This window comes from Watersipora subatra, chromosome 1 (genome assembly GCF_963576615.1).
Source record: "Watersipora subatra chromosome 1, tzWatSuba1.1, whole genome shotgun sequence".
Classification (NCBI taxonomy): domain Eukaryota; kingdom Metazoa; phylum Bryozoa; class Gymnolaemata; order Cheilostomatida; family Watersiporidae; genus Watersipora; species Watersipora subatra.
The window spans coordinates 17,057,585-17,073,966 of NC_088708.1; the positions used below are offsets into that span (position 1 = coordinate 17,057,585).

Below are 16,382 nucleotides of genomic sequence, written 5' to 3' on the forward strand. Positions count from 1 at the left end.
GCCACTTTACTGAAATAACTCAGTACTTGAGTTTGCCAAGCAATCAGGCCTCGAACATCATACTACAGTTAAGCATCAACATTCAATTGCCTTGATATACAAATCTTTACATTGTTATATAATTTTAATAAACATTTGTCCATACACCAGAAGTAGTTTTTAGCATACGACATTCCAAGTTTTTCAGAGTAGCGCAGCTTCGTAGGTGCAACTGGAGAGGCTTACTTTGAAAAAACTACAATAAAATACGTAAATAACATTATATTGGTGTAAACTTCATCTAGTCCAAGCAAGAGTAATTAACGCCGTGTATCTCTATTGCCCCTTTTTTCTGAACCTTTGCATTGGCAACCCATCGTCTACATTTGCCTGTCTCTAAGATACCTAGTATATTCATAGAGGAATCTTTTTCTATGATACGATTCTTTTACCATATGCATCAGACATAGATCTCCTAATGAGTTCACGTCGTATGTAAAGGTTTGTATGCATGTGTTCTTATTGTATTCAACACTTCAACCCCAGCATTATTTGCGGGAGTTTCTACTGCTTGCATATTTAGCTGTACTGCTAAGGCGTAATTCAAAGGAAAAATAATGAATCCCAAATTATAATTGCATTTAAACAACTTTGTTTCCGTCATTTAAAATATTGTACTATTGCAATATAGAAAAGCATAGTTGGTCAGACATTAATCTTGCTTTCTTCAAAGATGCTGTTAAGCGGAATCCAGGATATAGACGTGAAAGACTGGCAAGAACACACACGCTATAAGGGAGATTACGGTCCAAACCACCCAACGATTGTTAACTTTTGGAAGGTATGTAGTAGCTAAATCGTGCATGTCTTTATCAGGCATGATGCATGATAGAGAAGTAGGTGTTATGAAGACGGTAAAACTGATGTTGTTAGTGCATACATGTAGGTCTCTGTAAAGCTTGCCATTAACCTGTCTCACACTGTATTCCTTTGATTGATATATTGTATAGTGCATAAGATCATTTGAAAGTCATAGTTGTCACATAAGCTAATATAGGTTTCAGATCCACCTCATGAAACTGAACTTGGGGAAATACATGCTATAAATGTTATCATTTTAATTAATAAATTACGGCTTGTCAATTGTTCATATTTATGTTTCATTATCAATTCACATGTATCAATATAATTATTTGTAAGCACCTTGTATCTGTCTAACCCTTACTTTCCTGCTCTCCCTTGCTCTCTCCTGCTTTCCCTTACTCTCCAACTTTGTTGTATACGCAGTGCATCTATTTGATGAGCAATGAAGCAAGAGCGAGGCTGCTACAATTTGTCACGGGTACATCAAGGGTACCGACCAATGGATTTGAGGAGATGTATGGTAGTAATGGAAAGCAGCTGTTCACAATAGAAAACTGGGGCTCGGTAGATAAATATCCCAGAGCCCATACATGGTATGTCCCCTATTATCTTATGCTTTATTTAAACATCCATCCACTGCTGTTGCTGGGATGCCAGGTTTGGTCACGTTAAGGTTGAAAAGGTTTTGGTCCTGATAGATGTTCAATAGTTTATCACCATAGCTTTTGACAAGTCTTCTGGCTAAGGGTACAAGTTGCTAGTGCACTTACATTTAGCAGCATTATGAGAGCTGTCTGTTCAAATCTCAAATTTTATTTGGTAATCGCTACGTCTACTTGGCAATTTTTAAAAATATTTTGGCATATCTGTAGCAAATGGCTTGTGCTAGTTCATGCATTTAGTGCTGTTTGTCACTGTAGGTACTTTTTTGACCTGTTCATCAAACTACTTTAAATTTTGGTTGACTGGCATCCACTCAATGTAGGTGCTGATGGTTAATTAATTGGTCACAATTGATTTGTTGGTAAATAGGTCCTGAATCTCAATCACATTTCAGATTATAGTTATTCATCTGCCGCAATCGGTTATAACATCTAAATTTTTGTCACTAGGTCAACCCTTCTTTTGTAGCTTTAATCGACTCGATCTGCCACCATATTCTTCCTATGAGGATTTGACTGAAAGGCTAACCACAGCAGTGGAGAGTTGTGAAGGATTTGCAGGGGTTGACTAAAACATCAAGTTTACAGACTTTTTTTAAGCAGTAGTATTATATTGACATAGTATTTATTAATGGCGGCAGGGTCAACGTGTACCAATTGTTTCTAGCCAACACTCTACTATCCAAGTGAGGGGTTGTCTATTTTATGATTTGCAATTTGTAGCAACTGACATTTTGATAAATTTTGAGCCTCTATATATAATATATTTAATACTCAACTTTACCAAATATACTTGTTTTTTTGGCAATGAAAATAAGATCAATATATGAAGTGTTCATTTCCGTCTCCCATCGTGCAGTTTACTGAAGTAAACTGTTGAAATGCTGCATAGAACAGTACCTTGGATAAAGTGAACTTCTGTCAGTTTTTGAAGTTTTTTTACAGATGGCTGGTCAAATTTGGCACCACACTACTACGAAAACCTTATCTATTATTGTTACAAATAGACTAAATTGAAACGCTGTTAAACTCTTGGTTTACTGCGAATCAAATTCAAGAAGATTTTGCACATGCAGTAAAATTGTTTTGCACTTGATCAAAAATTACGTGAAGCAACAAATGCTGAATAGATGAAGTGGTTTTAATCATGTGTCTTCAACGTTTGAACCAGGCAGTGTAAATGAAGTGATGACACGATTTGTGCAAATGTTTGGATGTCCCAGGCTACAAAATGTCACACTAATGATATGCAAAACATTAACACAGAGGCTGCTACAACACTGGAGAAGCTATTGACTATTGAAGTTACAAGTCCGATGTTGGTATTGTTTTATTTATGAAATGGATGACAATACACGATTTTACTTCTTTTGCTGTTGTTGTTGCCGTTGCTTCTGTAATAAAGCTGTGATTTCTTCTCGCTTCTTTTTGCCTCTGATGTGCCCACCAAGCTGCAATAAAGGAACATACACAAGAAATAATAAGATACATTGAGATACTCCAAGCAGATGGTCAAACTCACGCAGGGCTGCTTATGCATATTTCGCCTGAATACATGCATAAAAAATAAAATTGAATAGGTGCATCTTTGACAAATGCTGCAACGAAAATATACAGATGCTACTTTACTCTTTACGAACAGTGCTGGATGTACAGAGGCCATCCCATAACTACCTTTTATAACTATTTTTAACAATGTTGGATTAAAGTTAACTGCACTCATTGATGTCTTTGCTACAGTTTGCAGCCAAACTGGCTTATCATGTTTAATAAGAAGAGTTATTAGCATCAATTTATTGTATAGCCTGAGTCTATATTTACCCACCCGGTGCTATCAAATAATATGCTATAAACCTGCAAGCTTATAAATTATATAACAATCTACTAAATGTTACAAATATATATTCAAGAACAAGTGAAATAAACAACTCATAATTATAATACATGCAGAAACATGAATTAACATTTTTGAAACAAAAATATCTGCATCGTTTGCTCAGCAGGGTGCGTTGTGATTGTTGCTTTCGTATGGAACGATTTTATCTTCTGGCTGTTCTGGCATGTCACATGCTTGCTGTTAAATGTCTGAACCATGAGGTTACTTCTATGTAAATTGAGTGTCTGACTACGATTACTTCTACATAAATTAAATGTCTGAATCTGTGGTTACCTCAATACTTCTTATAAAAACGCAGGATTCTTCGTTATTTTTCCATGACGTCCTGCAATCTGAGTGCAGACTACGAATTATCGTGGTCCCTCGACTTTGTAGACAACTTTTACCGATGAAACCGCTAAGCTTCTGCGATTAATTTTGCTAATGACGCCGTTGTTTGAATTTAGATCAGCAACGCTGAACACTTTCTTCCAGAAAATCCTGATATAAACTCGAAATAACACTAAAAAACCATTCAGTAACGCACAGTAAACAATGACGCTGGCTTGTCTACAAATATGGCAGCGCTTCAGCGCGCTGTGCAGACAAATTGATGACATCTAAAGAACAAAGGATACCTTCGTGTTTGCTGACACCAACTCTTTTTCTGCAATGTTTAACTAGTCGATATTCGCGCCAAACAATCTTTTTAGCAGAGCAACTGTTATGCTTTAGTCCATGCGCATTTCAGAAGTTATAATCTAAGACAACTTGAACAAATTTACTTAACGAATGATCGTATCGAACACATGTCGTACGCAAGTTGGGGAGCGTCTGTAATATATTAGATGTATATGCACAATGTCACTATAGTTACCTGGTTCACACATATAATAATAATTGGTTTATATCGCAAAAAGTGAATAATTCTGTTTCACCGACATCAGAACACATTACAAAAGAATTTAAAGTAAATAACTTATTATGGGAAATGCATTGATTAAAACATTTTCGGTGTTTTATAACAAAAGAATAAATAGTAAACCATAAAGACTGTTGTAGAACTAAAATAATTTAAAAGTTAACACAATTGAATTGTTATTACAGACATGGCCAAGGTTGGTCTAGAAAATAACATTCAACAATTTGAACGTGTTTGTGTAAGTGTAACGGCATGTAATGACAAAAAAAGCAGCAAAAAAATGGACTTGATTTGATTCATTTTACAAATCTATCAAATTTGTTTCTTCTTGCCTCTATGAAAATAATTACAGTGCACCTTAGGGTGACAATGACCTTGCTACACAATCTTTTCATGTTACGAAGTATGTAAACGCAATGATTTATCGTCCTCGTCATACGAATCCTATTTCACCATACAAATTCAACAAAAAGTCGCTTGATATTCAAATTTGGCTGTAGGTGTGCTTATTACGTCGAACAAACATAGATGCTGATAATCTGTTCGCCAAAAAACTTTTCGAAACGCCTGAAAGAGATACAATAACCGAATTCTCTCACTTCGGCATTCCTCGTGTGAAGAAAAAAAGTACTATTTCACTTCAAAACTAGTAGCAAAGTTGGAGTTCCGATCCCTTGGAACAAAATGTTCAGGTATCAGCTTTCCTTAATATGCTAACAAAAATCCACTTTATTACAAGAACAGCATCATTTGGGCTTTCTTGCCGAATTAGTTTAAAAAAGGTTTTAACGAGGTCGACTAAATGCTATAGTGAAAAAGAGCCGTAAACTGTTCGGTGATAAAATTTTAGGAATGAAAAAAGTGAAGTTCAGCAAAATAGTTAAAAAAATATGTACATACATGTGATAAAACCTACCTTTAAAAGTTGACTTGCAACAAAATTTACATTACAGTTTTTTGGTATCAAAAGATTCAACATGTCTTACTCTGTTGTGTTGTTGGAGCAAAATATGTGGAAATGTGATTACAAGCTCTTAAAAGCTCAAAAATGAGCAGTTAATCGCCGCCATCCAAAACTGCCATAGATTACAATTCCTCTCCAAAACGGCTGAAATGGGACGTAACTGAACAAGATGGCTTCTGTTTACAGTTTCATACAACCACATTCATGGAAATAATTTCACAAATATACTTCACGCATTCAATAAAACCATGTCTGTTGTCCTTACGCGTTTATTTCATCATCATTGTAATGCTGTTACTTTAAGCACTGATATCTCAAAGCCTACCGTAAAAATTCGTTAATTTTTTAATCTTAACTCGAAGGAGTGAATACTGCCCTGAGCAAGCAAAACGCCCTATCTTGATCTTTGTAAATTGTTCAGCACAAGCACAAACGCGTTTTGGTTGAGCCTGGCATCAGTATTAGCAGTATTTCAATTTTTTTTATTTATTATGATGAGATATCCAACGATTTTTACCAGAAAATTTTTTTGTGAAATTTCAAAATCAAAGGAGTTATTTCACTTAGGGCGTTTTGATTGCCTAAATTGACAATTTACTAAGCTGGCACTAGGCAATCAAAACGCCCTATCACGTTTTGATTGCTTAATTGAACTGGTTTCTCATTGTTAGTTTGCCACCAGGCCATTTGCTATAGCTGGATTATCAAATGATTACAAGTTTCAATTCTGATATTAATCCGAAATTAGTCAACAAAAGGATAAATGTTGCAATTCCTATTACTCATCCAGCCAACATATGGATTAAAACCCTGTAACAGCCATCCTTCAACTCAAAAGTTAAGAGATGATCAAAGAATTAAGTCTCATTCAAACCTTCATGTTATGAAATGAAAGGAGTAAGTAAAATAGTAGTTTTAATATGATCAAAAGCTATTATTGAAAATAATTTAAAACAAACAATTGCTTGCCATAATGTCAGTATTTTAAGAAAGCAAAACCTTTCCATGGACATGTAACTAAAACAAGTTTTTCATCAAATCTCAGAGTCAGATTTTCGAATCTAGACTTGTCACTTAGACATCGTTTTGTCATAATAAATATATTATGACAAAAAATATAGCAATAAGATTGAGCACTTATCTGTGAACTAGCTTGTAAAAGCTGCCTTAGAAATGACCATATATATATATGCTTCAGTTTTGCTTCCCTTTGTTTATATACCATGCGATTACATGATGCTGCTCATAATGCCCAACTTTGTGTATGTTCAGGCCAATCAAAACGCCTTATCTGCAGATAGGGCGTTTTGATTGCCACTTTATTTGTGGTAAATGTGGATAGGGCGTTTGGCACATAGCGAAAAGTACTATTTCTGGTGGTCTCAGAAGTATGAAATTTCGTGACATGGTAGATCTCAACCTAACGTACATATAAGCACAAAAAAGTGAATTTTCAAAAAATGGTCAGATGTGGCGTTTTGCTTGCTTAGGGCAGAATATCATCATCTGATAAACATGACGAGTCTGTTGGTCACCCGTGATAGTCGAAAAATGCTGCAGAAATTATTCGCGCTGTTTGGCAGGAAGTATGGGTCACATGATCAGATTACGACTAGACGATTAGACCAAGCCGAAACAAAAATGTAAAGTAGCGAGCATTTATATTTGATACAGGCTTTTCGGTAAAATCGTGTTTGTCATAAACTAGTGCTATGAGATGTTTTATAATGAGCCTTTTATTGGCCTTTCAATTCATGTGATAAGATCACAAGGTCAAAACAATAACCAAATCGTTTGACTACATCAGAGAAATAAATTGATTCTAATCTACGGCGGTTTCGGGATGGCGAAGAGTAACTATTCGTTTTTGAGCTTTTAGGAGCTTGTAATCACGTTTCCACATATTTTGCACCTGCAACACAGCAGAGTGAGACATGGTGAATCTTTTGATATGAAATAACTGTAATGTGAGTTTTGTTGCAAGTCAACCTTCAAGGATGTGTTTATAAAGCTTACTTCATCTAAAGTTACTAATTTTTTATATGTATTGTACTTGTATAACATTTTAATGATTGTACAATATGTTTGCATTATATAATTACAACGGGTTTCTTTCTATACCCCTCAATACAACATTTTTGCTCTATGATGCCAACCCTACAATGGATTCAAATCGTATGGTAAATCGTATGGTGCATTGTAAAGCAAAACTTTACAGATCAACCCAGGATCAGTGTTTCTACTTTTCCACGACTAACTAGTGAGGTGAACAGATTCTTCTTGCCAAAAATGCCACCCCAAGAAACTTTTTGGATCGGTTTTAGGGCAAAATATTTTATTATATTCTAGGAATGTTTCCCGATACATTGATAAATAAGGCTCCAAAGGAGATGGGATACAAAATACACAGAAAAATGATGGTCAAAAGTTGACAAAGAGTCCAATATAACAGCAAAACATAGATTGAGCTAGGTAGGGTAGGTTGGAGTAAGTTACGATCAGGATTTTAATTTTCATCCTCATTATGCCAACCAACTTATACATTAATAAGTCCACCACAGTTTCATTCATACATCACTGAGCTGCAGAAACAAATGTAGAAACAAAAGCTTTCTTTACCTAATATTACTTTATTGATTTAGTTTTTACATCTACAGTCAAACATGGATAACTCGAACTTCAAGGGACCGAGCAAAAGTGTTCGAATTATCAGAGCGTTCAAGTTATCAGAGCACTGTCACAAGTCCATGTATTTACTTATTTATTAGTAGATACATGTACATATGCAAACTATACTATAAATCAAAAGCATAAATGGCTTGTTTCAAATTAAATGCTTCTAATGTAAAGTTTAAAACGTTTTTATCAAAAAGTATAGAGATTTTTCTATCACTTGAGATTGGTTTTATGTTTGAGGTGATGTTATTGCCAGGACGTTTTTTTAGATTGACATTGGCAAAACTTGATCGTTGTTGAAATGCTCAAAAGAAAAGACATCTTTTTCTTTTGAGCGTTTTACCCACGATCAATTTTGCCGACTTTTCTTGAAGTTTATGCAACTTCAAGAAAAAGTTACCAAAGAAAAATCCCTTACTTTACCTGGGATTCGTTAACAGCAACACTCCGAGGCAGTTCAATTAAAAGTTTTACGAGGTTTAACGGTACATTGTATATCACTCACGCTTTTTGAATGGATACTTATTGAATGTACACACGTATTCTGTGTTTAGGTCAAACGATGAATAGTTTTTTTAGCTAAGACACGTATACGTTTAATAAAAACAATTCTTAAGACGTTTTAAACATTCAACATTCCGACGTTGATTCAACACGGAATCAACGTCGAAAAACTATTCGTCACGAGCTAGCCGGGTCACGCACTCAAAGATTTTCGCCACGCACATACAAAACAACATGCTGTTTTTGTTTTGTATGTGCGTGGCGAAAATCCTTGCGCGCGTGACCCGGCAAGCCCGTGCTATTAATCGTATAGCAGTATAAATCAAATTTGACCAAACCTTTAGAAAAGTCGTTGACAAAATTATTTTGCCGATGGTGGTAATAACAACGCTTATGAATTACGAAAATATGAGGTTTACTTCTATGGCTTTGAATAAAGTGATTTTCTAAAGCGATAACAACCGTTTCGGTAGCCGTTGGGCAAAAAAACAGTTCGAATTAACAGTGTTGAGTTCGAGTTATCTATAGCAATTTATCATTACGTGGGAACGGACCAAAGAAACTGTTCGAATTAACCATGTTTTCGAGCTATCCGTGGCCGAGTTATCCATGTTTGACTGTATTTCGTTTTTGACTGTAAACACTTGCGTCCCTTTATGCAATGGGTTCAAAAGTGGACTATTATACATTTTTACTATGGCCTACCCATTTTTTTTTATAAAAATACAAACACCATAAAAAATGAGAACATGGGCGGTTACCAGGGTTGACCAATTAAAATCAAATTATTTAAATCATCCTAAAAAATCACGTTTGATGATTTTTTGGTCAAAGGCTGTGTGATTTAAATCATCCTAAAATACCATGTTTGATTTATTTTTTTCAGAACTTTCCCATCTCAAAGGCTGTGATTGTAGAATTGACTTTTAGCTGTGAGCAAAGTTTAAAATATTTCAAAGGCTAAATAATAGTTATTAAGTACAAATTTTTTTGTAAGCGATAAGCGGCCAGGTTCTGGGTGCTGTTGCTTCAAGGACTGGAATAGCGCGTGTGTTTTCAACATTTGGTATCATGCACTCCAAGTTTAGGAACAGGCTTGGTGTAAAAAGGCATTGACACTTGCATTCATTTACAAGGTCCTGAACACCGGACACGAATGCTGACATGAATTCACAGCCAAAAAATGGGACTAATCGAGGGTCTACTGTGAATATGAACTGCACAACTTGACCAAAATTGAAATAAAAACCACTTTTAATAAATTAAGGTGATGCAAAGTTTTTATGTTGCTAATGTTTTTATGTGGCACACTTCAACAAAATAAAATAATATTATGTTAGCGGTTATGAAAATAAAGCTGGTAATCAATGTTTTTGAAAAAATCCAATAAAAAAATCATGACTTATTCCAAACGGTTACCAAACAGGAAATTATGGATGTTCTTTTTTTATAACTCAACAGCTTTAATAAAAAAACACCAAAATCGAACACTAATACACTTGCTGACTTTTGAAAGTAATAGTGAAATATTGTTGATTTAAACTATGGACAGTAACTCAAAACTCTGACTCGAGAATATACATTTGTGGCAGGAGAGATAAACAAACAGCTGGCGATGGACAAATGCATTAACTACAACTATTTACAGTATGTTATTATCGTGTAAATACCTCTGGATAACAACTTAGTGCTCACAGTGTTTGTTGTTACCATACTAATATTTCTGAAATTCGAATCCAATTAATCATGAAAAATTCACGAAGTAATTGAAAAGGATTTTAACGAATTTGACATTTGATCCTTTAAAAGATTTACTAAACTCCAGTATGAAAAAGTTAACATACTCTTTGACTACATATGATAATCGCGTCTTAATATGCTCACCCTGGCCTTAGCAAACTTCAACGCCCTTTTATCACGAGAAATCTTGAGCAACTCCATCATGCGTCGTTCATAAGGGGCAAAACCGACAATATCTCGAACTAAGTCTCTGGTGAATTTAGTCCGTTTGTATAGTTTCTAAAAAAGGAAAGCAAGTCATATCAAGTCGGCTCATCTTGGTTTTGATGAAGATTAAAATACGATAACTCGAAATAAACTTACTCCTCTTGTCCTCGATTTTCTTGGCTTCGGAGTGTTTTTGGTCACCTTAAACCCCTTATCCAGACCAACAGCAAGGTCATATCGAACTGGCATCTATACAAATAAAAAGAAGTGGCAATAGAAATTAACACACAGAAACTACATGGTATATACAATTGCAACGAAATAACTTCCATGCAGAAATTATTTAAATAAAGATGTCTGTATCATCTAACAAATTGAAACGACTTGTTTGATACTAAATCATAGTATCATTTTAGTAGGGTTCATAACATCGAGTATAAAAGTTTTTTAAACTAAAAAAATGTAATAAATAGCAACACTAACGTAATTTTTATTTATTAGTAGTTGAATGTGAGAGTAAATAGACCCGATGACTGGTTCACAGAGCGATTAGATGAAGTACATTGATTGTACGCTTACCTTCGAATTTCGTGGTTCGACCGGAAAAGACCATGCAAGTGAGTCTTGGGAGTACTTGCAATATTCTGTATATTATGCGGGGCGGTGCATTAAAAGTTGCTTAAACTTAACGGTCACTACCATTACCCACGATTCCTGTTAATTGCTTTTTGCTATTAAGTCGATTGCTCGATTCGGTTTCTTCAGCAGTGTTGCTTTTCGATGCTACGCATGCATTATGCTCATATTGGTCAAACTAATTTTATACTAAATTAAAATTATGGTGTCAAACAAAGATATGTGTTTTGTCTGTTTGTTTAGCGATTTAAAGCAAAAACTACAAAAAAGCAGCAGTCTCACAAAGCAAATATGTAGGCCTATAAATTTCTAATTTTTGCCAACATTTAGTTTCAATTCAAGGATGTCGCAAAATGTTTAGGAATGATGATGCAAGTTTATTTTTTATCACACACTGTAAATATACGAAGTAAACTTCAATCTCCGTATAAAGTAATGATTATTAATCGTATGAATAAACATGCTGCATAGTTTATTCGGTCCATCTCTTAGTAGAATTTGTTTGTGAAGATACTAGATATTACTTTTCATGAGAAAATTTCAGAATAGTACGAAAAACGTTGTTGTTTAATTAAGCTGTATTTTTCAAACACTTTTTTTCGTTCTATCTCATCGAATGGTCCTCATTCCATGCTCCAAAATTGTGATGCTTGTGATTTGCTAATGACTGTATAATTATTAAAACTCTATACATACCTACTCCGAAAAGTCACACCCATTTGACTTCATACTTTTAACTTTATAATAAATATGACGTAACAGACTTCAAACATGCGATGCTGCTCTGCAAAATCTGTCCCACATAAAAATAGTAAACCATAATAAAGCTATTAACTAATTCATTCTACATGCAATAACCATGAGTTTATGCAAATTCTAAAAGCCAATTTAAAGCAAGTATCTTTCCATACACATACAATATGATTTAGGCTCACTAGATTTCTCTCGTTAAGCTTCATTCATGCACGTTGGAATACACCATTTCCTTTGGTAGGAAGTCAATTTGTTATCGCTACGAATATTCTTATAATCAATAATGGCAATTGTTTATTACAGCATAAATCTTCTGAATACTCAAAGTGAACTAGAAGCTGTCTTTTCTGTTTCAAAATCTATGATAGGCCTAGCTACCTCGGTAGCACTTTTGTAACATAAAAATTATTTTACTGAAATTATTAACTGAACATTGCTTGTCTAAATAGAAATATTTGTCACGCATGTTGCTCAGAATCTCATTGTTGGAATACACCATTTCCTTTGGTAGGAAGTCAATTTGTTATCGCTACGAATATTCTTATAATCAATAATGGCAATTGTTTATTACAGCATAAATCTTCTGAATACTCAAAGTGAACTAGAAGCTGTCTTTTCTGTTTCAAAATCTATGATAGGCCTAGCTACCTCGGTAGCACTTTTGTAACATAAAAATTATTTTACTGAAATTATTAACTGAACATTGCTTGTCTAAATAGAAATATTTGTCACGCATGTTGCTCAGAATCTCATTGTTGCCAAGATATAATGTTATGAAATTTAGACCATAATTATGTTGAATTCAATTTATTCGCTATTTCTACATGTTTATCTTAGGAGTTGGAGATAATTGTGATGCATTGTATTACACTACTGTCTTATCCACCGCTGTCATTCTCATAACAGTATATGGCATTTTTTCAACAATATTTTTATGTATAAATTACAACCGAAAATATAAAGTTAAAAACATGCACCATTTATAAAAATTTGTCAAATCTAATGAGCATGTGATAATATTTTTATTGAAATTGCCAAGCATATGTGAAAAAACCTGCTAGTGCCTTACAGAAAGTTACAGTTGTAGAAACGTTTACTGAACTTTAATTAGCTCATGTGTATAATATTAGAATATCGGTTTCAAATAATAAAATTTTATAGTAATCCACAAGCATTTAACTTATTTGGCTGTTTGGACTCCATTATGCTTTATATCAGCAATGCACAGATGGTATCGTATGCCATACTCTAGTAAAAGATTTGTCTTACTGCTAAACAAAAAGATTGCTTTTGTGTAGAAAATAAACAGTACTAGTATAAAATATATCCTTTAGTCATGAGCTCTACTAAATTTATGTGGAAGCCACTACACTAAGGTACTCATATCTTACTCACACTTTAAAACACAGAGTTGAAAAATACAAAAATCTTTGCTGGAAATCTCTGAATACGTCGCTTCGATGATTGACTGAGGATTATTAAAGGATTGCTCCCTGGTTTTTTCTAGTTTTTGTATTTTCTTACTACCCTTTAACACGCTTTTGTGCACCTTAAATTGTAGATGTAAGGCCAGTAAAGAATTTATTTCAATTCTTTAATTAATTTAATATGAATGTAAGCTGCTTACTGATGCCAATACATATTTCCACATTCATTGTTTTACAAGCTATCAAGGTTATTATCAACATGATGCAGCAGTTTTTGCTGGTATCTGAATGGCAGCTCTCAAATGTAAAGTCTAATAATCATCATGTTTTCTATATTTCAGTTAGCCAGGTAATATAGCCTGTATGTTTATTTGGAATATAACAAACATGCCAGTTTTATTTACAAACGTTGTTAGTAGTTTGTCATAAATATATTACTTTTAATTTAGGCCCTCTGTCTATGACTGGTCTGAAAACGTTGTGGGCATTAGCTAGACTATCTCATTCTTACTACTGACATATGCCAATTTGGTCCAATGTATTAACTTGATCTGAACATGTTAGTTTACCTTAAAGTTACTAGTGTTGTTGTGAATAGTTCAAATTTAGTGGTCAAGTCATGCTCATATTTGTTTTCCGTTGGCTCTGTCTAGGAGTAATACTTTATGGGCTATGTACGTGTACTTTTGGTCTAGTGTATTTGCTTGGATCAACTTTTGGCTTTGTACAAGGGAACGCGTCTCCAATCCATCAGACTCATCTGTAACTTCCTAAGTTGTTCTCAATAGTACTTGTTAGCTTTTGTTGCCATCTGCTAAGTATCTTAGACATCACTCAGGCCTGTAAATGCACTTCTGAGTGATTGCTCGAGTTAATTGATAAAATTGATCGCTTCAGAGTCAATCGTTGTCCCACAGTGTATGGTTCTCAGTAGTTGTCTCTCATAAACATGCACTATTAATATGTGAAATGAGATTACATGACATTTTTTGAGTAGTGATGTATTTTCCTAGTTGATAATATTTTAACTTAATGTACATTGGCTACCTTAGCTTAGCCTAATCTTTAAAACTATGAAATTAATTTGCATGTATGCATTCATTTTGGTAATTAGATTAAAAATAAGTTGAAAATGGTGGATTGAAATGCCAAAATAACCTTCTTTTGGAAGTCACCATTATTTATGGGTTTTATGAGAGCCATGTGGGCTTGCATGATGTAGTTTGTTTTTAAAGCATTTTTTGTCTATAAAGGAATATGAAATTACATGAACAATCGTATCCTGCTGTTGTGTCAGATGATGTAGCTATTTTGCTTATTTTCACGTGGTAGCTGTTGGGTTAACTTAGTGTTTTCTGGCTTTTCAATAACTTATTATTTGGCAAAAGTGCACTTTCCTTATGTTCTTACAGCAAGGTCAAACTGCCCGCGTTAATTTATTACTCACCTGTTCAAACATGTGTTACTTTCTATATCATCTTTAATATTGCTTTCTGCACTTCAAGCCAGTTGTTACTCTCAAGTAGCTTGTAAGCGCTGCTCTTGAGCATGTCTGGGCATAATTGCGCATGTATATATAAGGAGACAGCTCTAATCATCTCTTCACAGTTAAACTTGCGTAGCTCATCAGAATCCAATATGTCTTGCAAAGCGGTGTATTTTATCGGTAAGTTATTTGATCATACATTCAATCATAACTCATGTGCATTTATGCGCGAATTATTTAAGTCATTTTTTTACTGACTTAGTATTTTTCCTTTGCACTGTTCATGTATTAATTTATTTTTGCATGCATCTTACATTTTTTTTTATTTTTCATCAATTATTGATGTACAGTAAGTTATCGTACAATAATTATAGATTATTCTTTTTCAGGTTTAATCGTGGTGGCTTTGCTTGTTTGTCAAGGCTTATCAAAGCCAACGGAACTTCCTAATGCAGGCTCACAGGAGAATATGGTATACTATTAACAATTTATAGCACTTCATAAATTACTAAATCATGCTATTGAATTGTTAATGTTTTAGGCTTTAGGTCATTTATTTTTGATAACCATTCATGTGTTGAAGTCTAGGCTACCCTGTACTTGCTATAGGCCGTAGCCAAATTGTTATTATAATGTTGCAATGTCATCTTCGTCGTACTTTTCTCCAGAGTATTTCATACTCAGTATCTCATATGTGGTCCTTTTAAAGTGATGACAATATGTTTATGGAAATTCCCAAGACATATGTGCCAAACATATCTCGTTTCAGATTTTTTGTTATTTTGTTAGTAATGAAAAGGACTTGTTTCCAACAACCAACTTTCACCATAGCCTTTTAAGCTAGTTAGCCAAATAATACCTATACGTTTATATCCAGTTCATAAAGTTCGTTTTCATTTTATGTGTCTTTATATTCATGCAGCAAAAAAATATAATATTGTTAACCATAATACAGTAAATTTGTTGCCTGCGATTTAGAAATTTGCTTTAAATTTGTCAGCTCAGAACCTTAAGTTCACTCAATAAGGAATGTTTAAGTACAATTGTAAGTTGCTTTTCAAGACTACCTGTGATAATTTTGCAAAGCTATAACTATTGTGTTTGTTGTAGCCCCAACCTGTTAAAGGCATTGCATTCTCTGGTAAGGAGTCAGGTGTTGCTGCATCTTATACAGGAAGTAGCGGACATAGAGATTCATAATCAAGAAATGCTTATTTATGTTTGTGCTGTCTTCGATTTTCAAGGTTTTGTTTTTCTTTTGACTTAACGGTATTGTCTGGAGAATCCTTGCCTACTGTCTGAAGAATCAACTTTTCATTTTTGTCATGATTTTGATTGAAGAATAGAATTATATGTTGCATTAATGTCTTATTTATTTCTGCAGCATCTATTATTTAGCATGAAATCAAAAATCCATAAAAATATGCAAGTGCACCCCTGCCAAACTTATCGTACAAAGTTTTCCTTTTGTACGATGAGCAAACATGTTTCTTTTGATACAACTAGATCAAAAAAGACTTTCACAGAAATATTTTATTGACAGAGCCATCTTATAGAGTTATCACAGCAATTATTACTAGCCTATATTTGTTGTTTGTTCAAACTAAAAAGAAAAAAATAGGGAGATCAGCATTTTTATGAGACAGACTCAAAACAAGATTTATATAGATAGGGTTCTTTTACGTA

General features: G+C 34.0%; 2 protein-coding genes across 2 annotated transcripts in view; one reads left to right on the top strand and one right to left on the bottom strand.

Moving 5' to 3' along the window:
* LOC137385354 (E3 ubiquitin-protein ligase NEDD4-like) overlaps window positions 1-2,928 on the top strand; it is a 21,075-nt gene extending 18,147 nt beyond the window's left edge. The window contains exons 16-18 of the mRNA XM_068071804.1: window positions 713-820; window positions 1,267-1,436; window positions 1,975-2,928. Of these exons, the coding sequence (XP_067927905.1) occupies window positions 713-820; window positions 1,267-1,436; window positions 1,975-2,077 (381 nt within the window). The 3' untranslated portion in view covers window positions 2,078-2,928. The remainder of the gene's footprint in view (window positions 1-712; window positions 821-1,266; window positions 1,437-1,974) is intronic.
* On the bottom strand, window positions 2,519-11,038 carry LOC137385355 (large ribosomal subunit protein eL36-like). The gene is made up of 4 exons (XM_068071805.1): window positions 10,974-11,038; window positions 10,551-10,643; window positions 10,332-10,466; window positions 2,519-2,956 (listed from the first exon to the last, which is right to left on the bottom strand). Exons 2-4 carry the CDS (start codon window positions 10,641-10,643, stop codon window positions 2,867-2,869), a joined length of 318 nt encoding a protein of 105 aa, XP_067927906.1. The 5' UTR covers window positions 10,974-11,038; the 3' UTR covers window positions 2,519-2,866.
* Between the last annotated feature and the right edge of the window lie 5,344 nt (window positions 11,039-16,382).